The sequence below is a fragment of the Trachemys scripta genome, chromosome 1 (genome assembly GCF_013100865.1).
Source record: "Trachemys scripta elegans isolate TJP31775 chromosome 1, CAS_Tse_1.0, whole genome shotgun sequence".
In the NCBI taxonomy this organism is placed as follows: domain Eukaryota; kingdom Metazoa; phylum Chordata; order Testudines; family Emydidae; genus Trachemys; species Trachemys scripta.
The window spans coordinates 218,589,078-218,601,626 of record NC_048298.1 but is presented as its reverse complement, the minus strand read 5'-3'; the positions used below and the strand labels follow the sequence as shown (position 1 = coordinate 218,601,626).

Below are 12,549 nucleotides of genomic sequence, written 5' to 3'. Positions count from 1 at the left end.
TCAGCCAGACCTGAGGACGGGGCAGGTAAACAAACCAGCCCGGCACACCAGGGGCTTTCCCTACATAAGCGGCAGGCCCAGTTTGAGAAACACTGCCTTAGAAGACTAAGCAAAGTGCAGATGCTGGCCTATGTAGGCAGTCTTGCTTGTTTGGAATAACACAGTGTGGGCAGGAAACTATATGGCTTGGAATTACCCCAGTCAGGAGGGAGAGAGACAAGAGTATCTGCCCAAGACAGGTAACAGCTGGGATCCAGAAGCCTAAAAGTGGATGCCCTTACTGGACCATGGACATGAAATACAGGTGCAGTTGCCCTGAACTGTGACAGCATATTAAATTAATTAAAAGTTTTCATTAAATTTTTCTGTGTATTACCAATTTCCAAAGCTTGATCAACGGTGAAACTAGAGCAACTTGCATAGGGCTAGTCTACACTAGAAAGTGCTACAGCAGCACTGATGCAGCTGTGCTTCTCTGGCGCGACTGGAGAAGACGCTCTGTGCCAACAGGACAGCTCTCTCCCATTGGCACAATAAATCCACCTCCACGAAAGGCAGTAGCTATGTCAGCAGAAGTTCTCCTGTCGACACAGCACCATCCACACTGGTGCTTAGATCAATGTAACTTACATCGCTCAGGTAGGGTGGTTTATTCACACCCCTGAGCAACGTAAGTTATACTAACATAACCAATAATGCAGACAAGCCCATAGACTCTCTTAGTTTCAATCTGAGTTCATTTTCTGGCTATGAGTGCTGTCAAAAGGATTAGCATGAGTATTAGATTTGTTCACTAGATCTTAGTCACGCTTGCCGATTTTGCTCTTCCTAGTGGCAGGGAGGTCATTTGTCCTTGGAGAAAATGAAAAGCAAGCCTGCCCAGCTCCATCTTGTTCCTTGTTGTAGGAAGACAATTTGAAGGGCTAATTATCTGAATTCATCAGCTGAGAAAGCAGAAGAGCATTGGTTCTGCCCTCCCTATGTAACACAAGCAAATACCTACTGAAGATAACTGATAAGATGTTGGAGCAGAATGTTAGTGCTACAAGTATATAATTAGACCAAACTTCTCCTTTTGCATTCATACAGCATATCATGTCCTATGTATGCTTTGTCCCCTACACACATCCCTTTAATTTAGCCTGCACCCCACCCCACTCCACACATGACCCAGTTATAAAATACATTTGAATGCCCTCAATTAAACTTACTAAATAATATCACATTTGAGGTTTGGTCCTGTAAACTTCTGCTCCCATGCAATACAGATACTCTATTACTTTAGCACCACTTTTTGGTGATTTGCAACAAAAAGAATATGAATGAGTTAATTAAATCATTCATTTTTAATACTCTTTTGCACATTAATATGTGATGTTATAATAATGTATTAAAGTCTTGTAATTATATACAGACCATTGAAACCAGTGGAAATCTTTCCATTGACTTCAATGAGCTTTGGATCAAGCTCTTATTGCAGGTCATCCCAAAGCACTTTACATACAGTGCCTTTCTAGGTTCCAAGTTTACTGTGCTTCGGAAACTTTCTGATCAAATTTGCTCTGTTTATGTAAGTAAATCAAAAGAGTTTTCTAACTGCTAACCCTGTCTGGGTTTAGAAAGTCAAGCTAGATAGACTTGGGTAGTTTGGGCTTGATTTGTTCCAGTTCTGTTCATAATGTCCTTGACAGTCCTAACAGAAGTATACACTTCTGTTATTTTCTTATTTTCTCACTAAAGTAATGGGAATTGACTTTTAATATACAGAAAAGAAAGTGTCTTTTATACAGTTACTCTTCAGTGTTAGATTCACACTTTAAGAATATTTAAGTGAACAAAAGTTATTGTTAACAAATTAAAATCTCGAGTCACTCTTAGAGCCAATCATTCCATAAATTATAATACCCTATTGTTGCATGATGAGGAAAACTTTCTTCTCAGAATTTCAAGACTCCAATCAAAGCAATTAAAAACATTTTAATAGAACTTGTTTCCTCAGCTTCTTCAAGTATTGAAATACTGCTTATATGTATTTTGTTAGTATTTTCTAACTGCTTTATCTGTAAGATATCAAGGCCATTGATTCAGGATATAGCACTCATTTGCTTTCCAATTGGATTATCTCTCACTATGTACTTGGTAGTGCTACCCACTTGATTCTTATTAACAAAGATTATATCTGATTTAAGTGATGTTAACTGTTTACCTTTAAATATTTTCATTGTTAAAATTGTTCTTCTCATCTGTGTAAAATGAAGTGACACTTTACATAGACGGGCCAATTTGTTCTGCTTATGATTCAGATTCACTGTGGCCTCCTTTCTGTGGTTCACTGACACTTTGTTAGGGATTCCACGAGGGAATTATAGAAGTGCAGGATTGGAAGGGACCTCAATAGGTCATCTAGTCCAGTCCCCTCCACTCAAGGCAGGTCTACATAATAACTAGACCAGTGATTCTCAACCTTTCCAGACTACTGAACCCCTTTCAGGAGTCTGATTTGTCTTGTGTACCCCCAAATTTCACCTCACTTAAAAACTACTTGCTTACAAAATTAGACATAAAAATACAAAAGTGTCACAGCCACATTATTACTGAAAAATGGCTTGCTTTCTCATTTTACCATATAATTATAAAATAAATCAACTGGAATATAAATACTGCACTTACATTTCAGCGTATAGCATATACAGCAGTATAAACAAGTCCATTGTCTGTATGAAATTTTAGTTTGTACTGACTTTGCTAGTGCTTTTTATGTAGTGTGTTGTAAAACTAGGCAAATATCTAGACGAGTTGTACCCCTGGTTGAGAACTAGACCATTCCTGACAGGTGTTTGTCTAATCTGTTCTTAAAAACCTCCAGTGACAAAGAACAATTTACAGTTACAATTATATCCTCACAATCACCTCTCTCTCTCTCTCTCTCTCTCTCTCACACACACACACACACACACACTTCCCTATAAACTTAAAGGTCATGTTTTTCAGGCAGCTTTATTACAGGCTAAAACACTTAGCACACTAAAAGTGCCTCCTAATGATCTCTACCTTTGTACAGATTTTTTGGTACTTGACATGTATGTCCACATCCATTGGAGCAGCATTTCTTCACCCCAGAACATTCACTGTCAGCCTCACAGCTTTCAACGCAGGCAGCCGCAAAACCACTGGCCTTCTCAGGTGCTGGGCAGTCTCCTTGCTTCACTGACAGGATATACTTGAGGAATTCACAGCTAGTTAGGCATTCATAGTTCTTCTTGGGGAAAAGAGGCTAAAGGGAACATGAAACAATTGTACAAGTCTTCAGTGGGAAAAAAAAAATAATGCTGAAAGTTTCCCAAGACCTTTGGAAAGAAATTTTGCAAGACTACCCCTGCGGATTTACATATCCATGTAGCTTCTAAACAAAGCTTGCAGATTACAGAATGGTGAATTCCCTCAAACAAGACCACTGTCTTTTATGGAATTAAATTGTTTTTATCTGCCAGCTTTTCTCTTGTTTTCCTCATATTAGCTGACTATGAAGTTGCTTCATGACAGATTGAAAACATTCACAAAACAAAGGGAAAGGATTGTCTGAACAGTCCTTTTTGGAATTATTCTGCATTTTTCCTTTTGTATTTCATAGCACTTTAACCCTAGTATATTGCATAGCAGTGGTGCAGGAACTAGGAATGCTGGGAGTGCTACCACGCACCTCTGCCTTGAAGTAGTAATAGCAAACACCAAATACATTGTTTCCATTATGAGCACCCCTACTATAAAAATCATTCCAGTACCCCTGCTGCATAGTGCCACCCCAAATTACACAGACAAAATGTACTAGTAATATTTTCATTAGGTTGTTGAATCATATTGATGTGAGGGGACTTACCAACATCTTTATGCTAATGTCAATTTTTTTTAAAGGAGAGAGATTTTTCAATGATCAGTTAATTCTACTTCTGTCAAAAAATAGGTTCCAGTTCTATGGAAAGCTACAAAATGTTAAAAGGCATGTACCATTGTAGTTCCAATAATGGGCTTATGGAGTTCATTTAAAGTTGCTTCTAAAAGTATTATGAATTTTCTCAGAGAATGATTTTGGAGCCCTATTCTACAAACCCCTATTCTTGTGAGTAACTCTTTCTCACATTGCTAGTCCCACTGTTTCAGTGGAATCCTCACATGAGTAAGAAATGCTGAATCAGGCCCTTATTTCCCAGTAGACACTTTGCAAACTTTGAAGTTAAATTTTGCTTCCAAATGTTATCTTGAATAAAGAGAAATTGACATAATTCCACTGCAAATGAGAATGGTCTGGGTTAATTCAATCAAAATGGCATCTTCTGCAGTGAGGTTGTGGGTGACAGTGAGTGTGTGTGTGAGAAGGAAGGAGAGGCTAATTTTAATCCTAAAACATCACAAATTTGCAGCTAGTTAATTAAAAAACTTTATAGCCCCTCAAGGCGTAATATGTCTTCAAGGCTTCTCCTCCCCAATCTGTTTCACAGCTCATTTTTCTGCTAGCTGCTAAACGTGCTGCTCTTCATTACTGGCCTTTGAGGTTCTAAATTTAGCTTCAATCATAAAACCACTAATCAAAAAGGGATGCTAGCACAGTTTAAATACAATAGAGCAGTGTTCTACTAATGTTTTTCTTTTAAACCAAAATGTGTGAATTCAAATTTGGAAATGTAAAGCCACAGTGAGGAGGCTTATGAGATGTATGTAAGTTATACCCACTTTATACTACTTTAGGTCTTGTCTACATGAGAAAGGTACATGAGTTTAAATCAATTAAGGCTATGTCTACACTATAGACCTTATAAGGGCACAGATGTACCACTGCAGCTGCGCCACTCTAAGATCTCCCGTGTAGCCTCTCTATGCTGGTGTGAGAAAGTTCTCCTGCCAGCATAATTAAACTATCTTCAATGAGCAGTGGTAGCTATATCAGCAGCAGAGTGTTTTCCGCCGACATAGCACTGTCCATACCAGCACTTTTGGTGGTGAAACTTATGTCGGTCAGGGGTGTGTTTTTTGTGTTTTACCAAGAAAAGTAGTAGGGTAGAGTAGACAAAACCTTAGTTTAAGGAAATCTAAGGACTTGTTTACACAGAGAAGTTTTACCAGTTGTGCTAACATAGTTATATATACACCAGTATAACCTGACCCCATGCAGACAAACTTATTCTGGTATAAAAATGCCTTTTTGAATTCAGTTTAAACCCCTTCCCAAGAGACATAAACTAAGCCAAAAAAGGCATTCTTATACCAGAATAAGAGCGGGAAGGCAAAGAGAGGGGGGGTTAAAGCAGTATAACTTTATCAGTTAAATTAACACCTTAGATTAAACTAAAAACACTTCCCCATGAGACAAAAACAAAAGTCTTGTCTATGCACAGACTTTTATTAATTTAATGGAAGGATGTTTTAAAACTGATTTAGTTAAACCAGTGCAAAGCCATGTGTAGAAATTCTTATTTTGGATTAAATTCAGTTTAGTTTAAATCTGTAAGAAACTAATAAATAAATTTATATGAACCACTCTCAAACCAACTAGGATTATATACACAACATGTTGCACTGATTTAACTAGTCTATGCTAGAAGGACTTTGCTGATACAGCTATATGGGTATAGTTATAGTGGCAGAGCCCCCTAGTGGATACTTATCTTATATTGGCCTAAGGTGCAAGCCAGTGTAGCTAACCCAGTTCCCCAAACAATATACACCATACTGGTAAAAGGACTCTTGACAGCATAGTTATGATATTTGGAGGCATGAATTTTTTCACTCCCTTGAACCAACATAGACCTGGCCTAAATCAGGGTTTGTCTACCTACGGAGTTATTCCAGAATAGCAATTCCCAAAGAACTCTTCCTGATTTGGACATTCTTGTTCTGGACATTTGGACATTCTGGTTCTGGAATAAGACCGACTTTCTCCAATTTAACGTAATCCACTTTGGAAGGGGATTAACATAAATGAGAAAAAGGCTTTCTTATTCCAAAATAAGAGTGTCCACACATGGAGTTAATCGGGAATAGTTAATCTGCGTTCAGTTCTCACTGTACCTTATTCCAGAATAATTTTCATGTGCAGACAAAACCTCAGGCTAGGTCTACACTGGGGGGGGAGGTCGACCTAAGATATGCAACTTCAGCTACGTGAATAGCGTAGCTGAAGTTGCGTATTTTAGGTCAACTTACTTGGCTGTGAGGATGGCGGCGAGTCAACCACTTCCGTGCCGCCGTCGACTCCGCTTCCACCTCTTGCCGCGGTGGATTTCCGGAGTCGATGGCAGAGCCATCGGGGATCGATTTTATTGCATCTTCACTAGATGCGATAAGTCGATCCCCAATAGATCGATTGCTACCCGCCGATCCGGCGGGTAATGAAGACGTGCCCTCAGTCTTGCTTCATCAACCCAAGAATTTTAAAGAATTCTAGCTCATATATTAGCTCAGATGTGTTTCAAACACACTTTTTCCTACATGGGACCTGAAGGGATGAAAGGGAGTATAGCAGGAATAGCAACTAGCTAGAGAGATTTTAACAGAACTTCTCATATCTGTAAAGTTAAGTAAGCTTGTTCTAGATGGGGGACTCAAGTTTCAACTTGAGGAAAGCACCTGGTTGGTATAAAAAAATCAGTAACAAATTGTGAAAATAATGTTTGTTACTCAGATTTAAAACTACTAAATTGTTACACTCTCATCCTCCCAAAATACAGGAGAATGCGGCATATACAGATTGTGTGTGTTAGCTGTCACCTTAAAGTGCAAACCTCCATAGTAGTACAAATGAAAGAGACAGCCAGAACAAAGTGAGAAAGAATGCCTCAGGGCTGACCTACCTCACAGAAACTTTGGCAATGGTTTTTCTTCAAGTCCCAAGATTCTTTGCAGGGCTCCAGGCACTGGGGAAAATCATGAAAAAGAGAAAAGGGACATGTCAGTAAGAGGAAAAAGTAACATTCATAGCTGACCTTATGCCTTTATTGATTGTTTGACACATAGGAAGTTAATAATAGGTTTCTTTAAACTACTTCTCCTGAGGATAAGATTGTGTCATAGTTTCAGATCAAGGTCATTTTGAACCACTGTTAGATTATAGGAAATGTTTCCAATATTTCTCACTGTACTAGGCAGTATCCTTGTCTGTGTATGTGCCATCCCCTTAATTGCTGTGTTGAACCTGGATACCAAGAACAGTTAACACCATGTCACTGGATTGCTCCATGGAGCCTAGAGACAACCGGTATTGTCTATCGTGCTCTTGCAAACTAACCCTTGTCTCCTGTGCTTAATCTAGTAAGTAGGCTGGCATATGAGCTCTACCAGGCTGGGAGGTGAAGAAATCCTGCCTCCTGAGACCATGGAGTAGCAGTAGCAGAGCTCTCATCACTGTTCTTTATGCATTTGTGAGAGACAAGGCCCAATGGTCATGTAGTAGCAGATTCATCAATCCCAAACCACTGCTTCTTCACCTTCAAACTCCACCATACAGGGATAATAAATAAATAAATAGAGATACCCTATCTCTGAGAACTGGAAGGGACCTTGAAAGGTCATTGAGTCCAGCCCCCTGCCTTTACTAGCAGGACCAAGTACTGATTTTGCCCCAGATCCCTAAATGGCCCCCTCAAAGATTGAGCTCACAACCCTGGGTTTAGCAGGCCAATGCTCAAACCACTGAGCTATCCCTCCCTCCCCCTACATATACAGTGAGCTTAGTACCATGGTATGCAGGATGTGCAGACCCCCAGCACAGAATCCCCAAACCTGACCCACACTATACACCAGAGCAAAACTAGAGTCAGGCTGTCTGGGACCCTCTATTACCATGGAGAAAGGAAAAGATTTGCCACTCCTAAAATCTTGACTCTTCCTTATTTTGAGGGTGTTTTTTAAAATTATTTTTAAGGCAAAAGATCTTGGAAAATACTAATAGAGCTGAGAGTAAATTCCATATACTATCCCTGGCCACAGGGGAAAGCTGCTACACTGGAGAATAAGGCCCTTGATGTACAGTTTCGCATTAAAATCACATGTATTCCTTAAATACATATTGCATTTTATTTTAGAATCAAGAATTTAATGTAAGAACATGAGAATGGCCACACTGGATCAGACCAATGGTCCATTAGCCCAGTATCCTGTCTCAGACAGTGACCAGTTCCAGATATTTCACAGGGACTGAATAGAGTGGCTCTCATAGGACCATGTGTATCTACACAATTTAGAAATGAATATAAACATATAACCTATATCTAAGCATAACTGTACATATGTGCCATGGCAAAAAACTAAATGCACTGAAACAAGATTTGCCTTTTTTTCCTATTAATGAAAGAGAACTGTGAATTCGGTGGGAAAAAAATCATAAAAGTATTAGTCACAGGGGCTACAACAATGAAATATAGCTATCACCCATTTCCTATTTTGGTGTGTTGGTGTTTTAATCCCAGCTTCTGGCAGTTTAATAACCACAAGATACACTTTAGCATATAGACTGCTACTTTTTAAAGTTTTCACTAAATTCCGTCAATTTAATGAACTCCAGAGTTTTCTTGCTTCTGTGCTATAAGTGCCATACGTCTGAGCCTGATTCTGCTCTCACCCCAGTTTTACAACCTCAACTGGCTTTGATCGAGTTAGTCTTGATTTACAGTGGTATATGAGGGAAGACACTATGGGTGAAATCCTGACTCCATAGGAGCTCTGCCATTGACTTCAATAACCCTATACCTTTTCCTAATTCTTGCTTGGTTATTGCAGAGCCAGAGAAAGCTTTCATTAGTAAATAACACCAGACCCCCATCTACATACAAAAGGGATCTTCCACGTGTGCCTCATACTCTTCCCACATGAAAGGAAGGCGCTGTTGCCTCTATGGCACGGCCCCTCCACTTAGCCTGAGGATCTGGGGGAGACAGGACAGTGGCAAGGAGTAGGTTGGGAGGCCTGACTCAGGTCCTCTCTGACATGGGGATCAGCCTAGGAGGGGAGTAACTGATGGCACAAGAAACCATGACTCTGCAGCTTCAATGGAGTTGTATGGCTTGGGTACTGGTGAAGGAGTCACCAGAAGCAGAGAAACAAAGTGCAGATGGGCCTGACCTTCTGCTGATAACCCAGGATTTAGGATACTCTTCATATAGGCAGTTATGTAGCCCCCATCACCATAGCAAAGGGGTGTCTTACTCACATTAATGAATGTGTATTTAGCCTCATAACAACACCAGGAAATAAGTCTTGATATTGCCATTTTACAAGTGAGAAACTGAGGCACCAAAGTCACATGGGAAGTCCCTGGCAAAGCTAGGATTTGAACCCAGCTCTCTTGTATTTCAGTCCATGGCATTAACCAAAGAGACCATCCCTGAGATCTCATGTGCTGTTTGTAGGGAGGGCAAACCTTACCCCATTAATGACAATGTTCAGGGCCAAATTTCAGGGAGGAGAACAGTACAGATATTTCTCTCTGTTTAGATCTCTCCTGTGGATTTTCTCATGACAGGAATCAATATGTCTCATAGTGGCCAACCTGTGTTAATTTCTAGTAAGGCATTCTATTCTGGTTTACATTACAAATACTCTTCTGAACTGCATTTTATTTATTATATTTAAATAAAGTCCCCCCTCTCCCTTTATATAGGCTTTAAATAGGCTGTTTATCTATGTGTGTTCTGCAAAAGACTGATTCTGATCCACATTTGGTGAAGAAGTGCCCAAAGTGGGGCATCCAGTCAAGCTAGGCACTCAGCTGAGGATTCGCCCCTAAAAACAGGAATTTGACAAATGAAAGTCTTGTAAGATCAAGCCCTCAATCAATAATGCCTAGGCAGGAAGATACTGTAAGATATAAAATATGTCATGTTGAATATTTAAATAAAGTCAACCCATTGTCACTAGCAGTGGCAGGCAATATTTGCTTTTTATGTCCAACTCTTCAGAAAATATCTGAACAAAGTATGTGTGTCTTGAAATTAAATATCCGGATGACACATTTCAAACACTTTGCTGAAAGTCACCAAGGGCCCAATCCAAAGTGCACTGATGTCATATGGAGTCTTTCCATTGATTTCAGTGGACTTCAGACAAGATTTCATTCTGGTGAGGAGAATATACAATTCTTCTGGCCAATAAAAAGAATTTCAAAGAAAGGCCTACAACACTCATGGGAAAAGTATTCTATCCAGCAAGTAAACACTTCCTGGTTTTCCAGATTATTGTAAATGTGTGTCTGTAAAAGGATTCTGAAAATCCTTCTTCCAGGATAAGGCAAAATTTATGCCAGGAAGCAGTTTTCTGCTGATTTTTACTATTTTACTTATAAAGGAGAAAAAAGTCACCTGTAACCATACCACCATCTCTCAGAAGCTAAGCTAAGTACAGTACTTGGAGGACAGACCACCAATATATACCAAGCTGCTGCAGGAAGTGGTTCTGATGATTCAGTCAGTAGATGGCACTGTTCCCTCTGAGTTACTACTGAACCAATTCCAGCATGATGTTAGGGCGCATTGTGCTGCTGGAGGGGGCTATCCGGCTATGTTTTGTATGAGAGATAAAACTGAGGCCCTAACCACCTGTGGTCATTAGAGGCCCACTGGTACTCTTCATAAGAGGAAAGGTGTTAACCTGCTGGCCTTGCTAAATTCCATTTTGGATAACTGCACTATCCCTATGTTAAAATCTGCTGTAGTTTAACTTGGCTTTTCCTTTCCTATTCTAGTCTATTTTACAGTGTTGCTGTGAACTGTCAAACAATTGCCATGTTTCAACACATTACCTGCTTTAAATGATAACTGAAATGATCCCAGTATCTTGTTTCTTTCAAAACCAATGTAGGTATAAACTATGTCAATGATGACTACATATACTCAGGAATAATGTTAAGCTCTTGTCACTGGTTGAGTTGTATGAATTACTGCTGTTTTCATTAGTTTTGTTTTGCAATCCTTTTATCGTGTTTTTAAAATTATGGTAGGGGACACTCTTCACTACGAAAAGAATTTATTTGATGCAGAGTTTTTAAATATAAATTAATACAAATACCCATACAAAAAGTATGGCCTATAATACTTACTATATTTAGGGAACAGAGTAGGAAGGGATTTTCAAAAATGCTTACTTAGCATTGGCTTATTTCTGGGTTTTACTACAGCTGGTTGGGAATTTTCCAGCTAAATGTTTTTGGGTGGAAAATGGTGATTTGTCAAAAATGTTCATGATGAATCACCCAATAATTTTTTAATAGTTTTAAAATTGATGAAACATTCCATTTTGACATTTGAAAAAGAAAGTTTCATGTTTTGATTCAAAAACATTTTGTTTTAAAATTGTAAGTAATTTATTCTAAAACGAGTTTTAAAATATCAATTCATAAAATGTTTCGAGATTTTGACTTTTCATCATGCTTTGGGATGGGGAAAAATGTTGAAATCTCGAAAATTCTCATGGGACAAGAAAACCAGCTACAAGCCCTTTGTAACTTCAGCGGGAACAAAATTAAGCCAACAGAGAGCTTTTCAAACTCTCACACATAGTGCATTGCAAGTCTTTTCTGGTATTATATATATTTTTAAATGACAGTCTATTAGTTACTCTAGGGGGAAAAGTCTTCATTTTGTATTTGTTGTATGAAGCATCTTACTGTCCCATAGAGGTAACTGAGTAAAACAGTCATGCCAAAATGTTGCTTAAGCATAACTCCCTTTTCTAGCATCAGTTATCGTACCCATTTCCACACCTCTAAGGTATTGTATTAGAGATATTGTAAAGAGCTGGGACCTAAATGATTCCAAAATTGTCTTCCACCTGTAAGACACCTGCATTCCACAGCGACAAAGTCTCTGAAAAGATGTAGGTTGTGACTATCTGGTACTGAGAATAGACCATTTTTGGTGGCGGGATCCCAACCATAGAACTCCTTGCCAGAGTGATCAGACTCATCCAAAGAATAACAGTGTTCATTAAGGTCTACAACACATCTTTTTAGTGAAGCCTTCCTCTTGGATGGATAGTCCTAAAAAAAACTGGGGAAAAAAAAATCCTACATCAACAGTCAAGCTCCTCTGCCCAAGGGAAAAGTGAGAAAAGTGTCTTTTTAATCTGGGTTTTTGCGTATCTTAGTTTGTGTAATACTTGATACTCTGGTGATAAATAATATCTAAACATCTAAAATAGGTTAGAAAGAGACTAGATGATCATAGGTACTTTGTGGATATTCTCCAATTATAAATTGAAATAGAAATTGTTACACTCTGTATATCAAAAAGTTCACCATGTCTTGCCAGGATAATGCAATCTTTTGGCTTCAGGACAGGAGAAGTTCACCCAGTCCAAATCCACACTTAGCATGCCAGCCTAGTGCAGCAATATTAGTTATAAAAAATATCATATTACAAACCCTATTTTTCCATGAAAACTTTTCTTCTTTACTAGATAAGAGCCATGAGATGTAGGCTACATTTATGGAAACTATTAAGTCAACAGTGTGCCCTTTTTGCCAAGAAGGCTAACGGCATTTTGGGCTGTATAAGTAGGGGCATT

The 12,549-nt window shown here is 38.9% G+C and overlaps 1 protein-coding gene across 2 annotated transcripts in view; it reads right to left on the bottom strand.

The window, feature by feature from the left end:
* The window catches only part of ANOS1 (anosmin 1), a 182,228-nt gene that overhangs the window by 66,233 nt on the left and 103,446 nt on the right, over window positions 1–12,549 (bottom strand). For both annotated transcript variants that reach the window (XM_034757339.1, XM_034757345.1), the window contains exons 3-4: window positions 6,846–6,908; window positions 3,052–3,274 (exon numbers count right to left, since the gene is read on the bottom strand). In XM_034757339.1, the coding sequence (XP_034613230.1) occupies window positions 3,052–3,274; window positions 6,846–6,908 (286 nt within the window). The remainder of the gene's footprint in view (window positions 1–3,051; window positions 3,275–6,845; window positions 6,909–12,549) is intronic.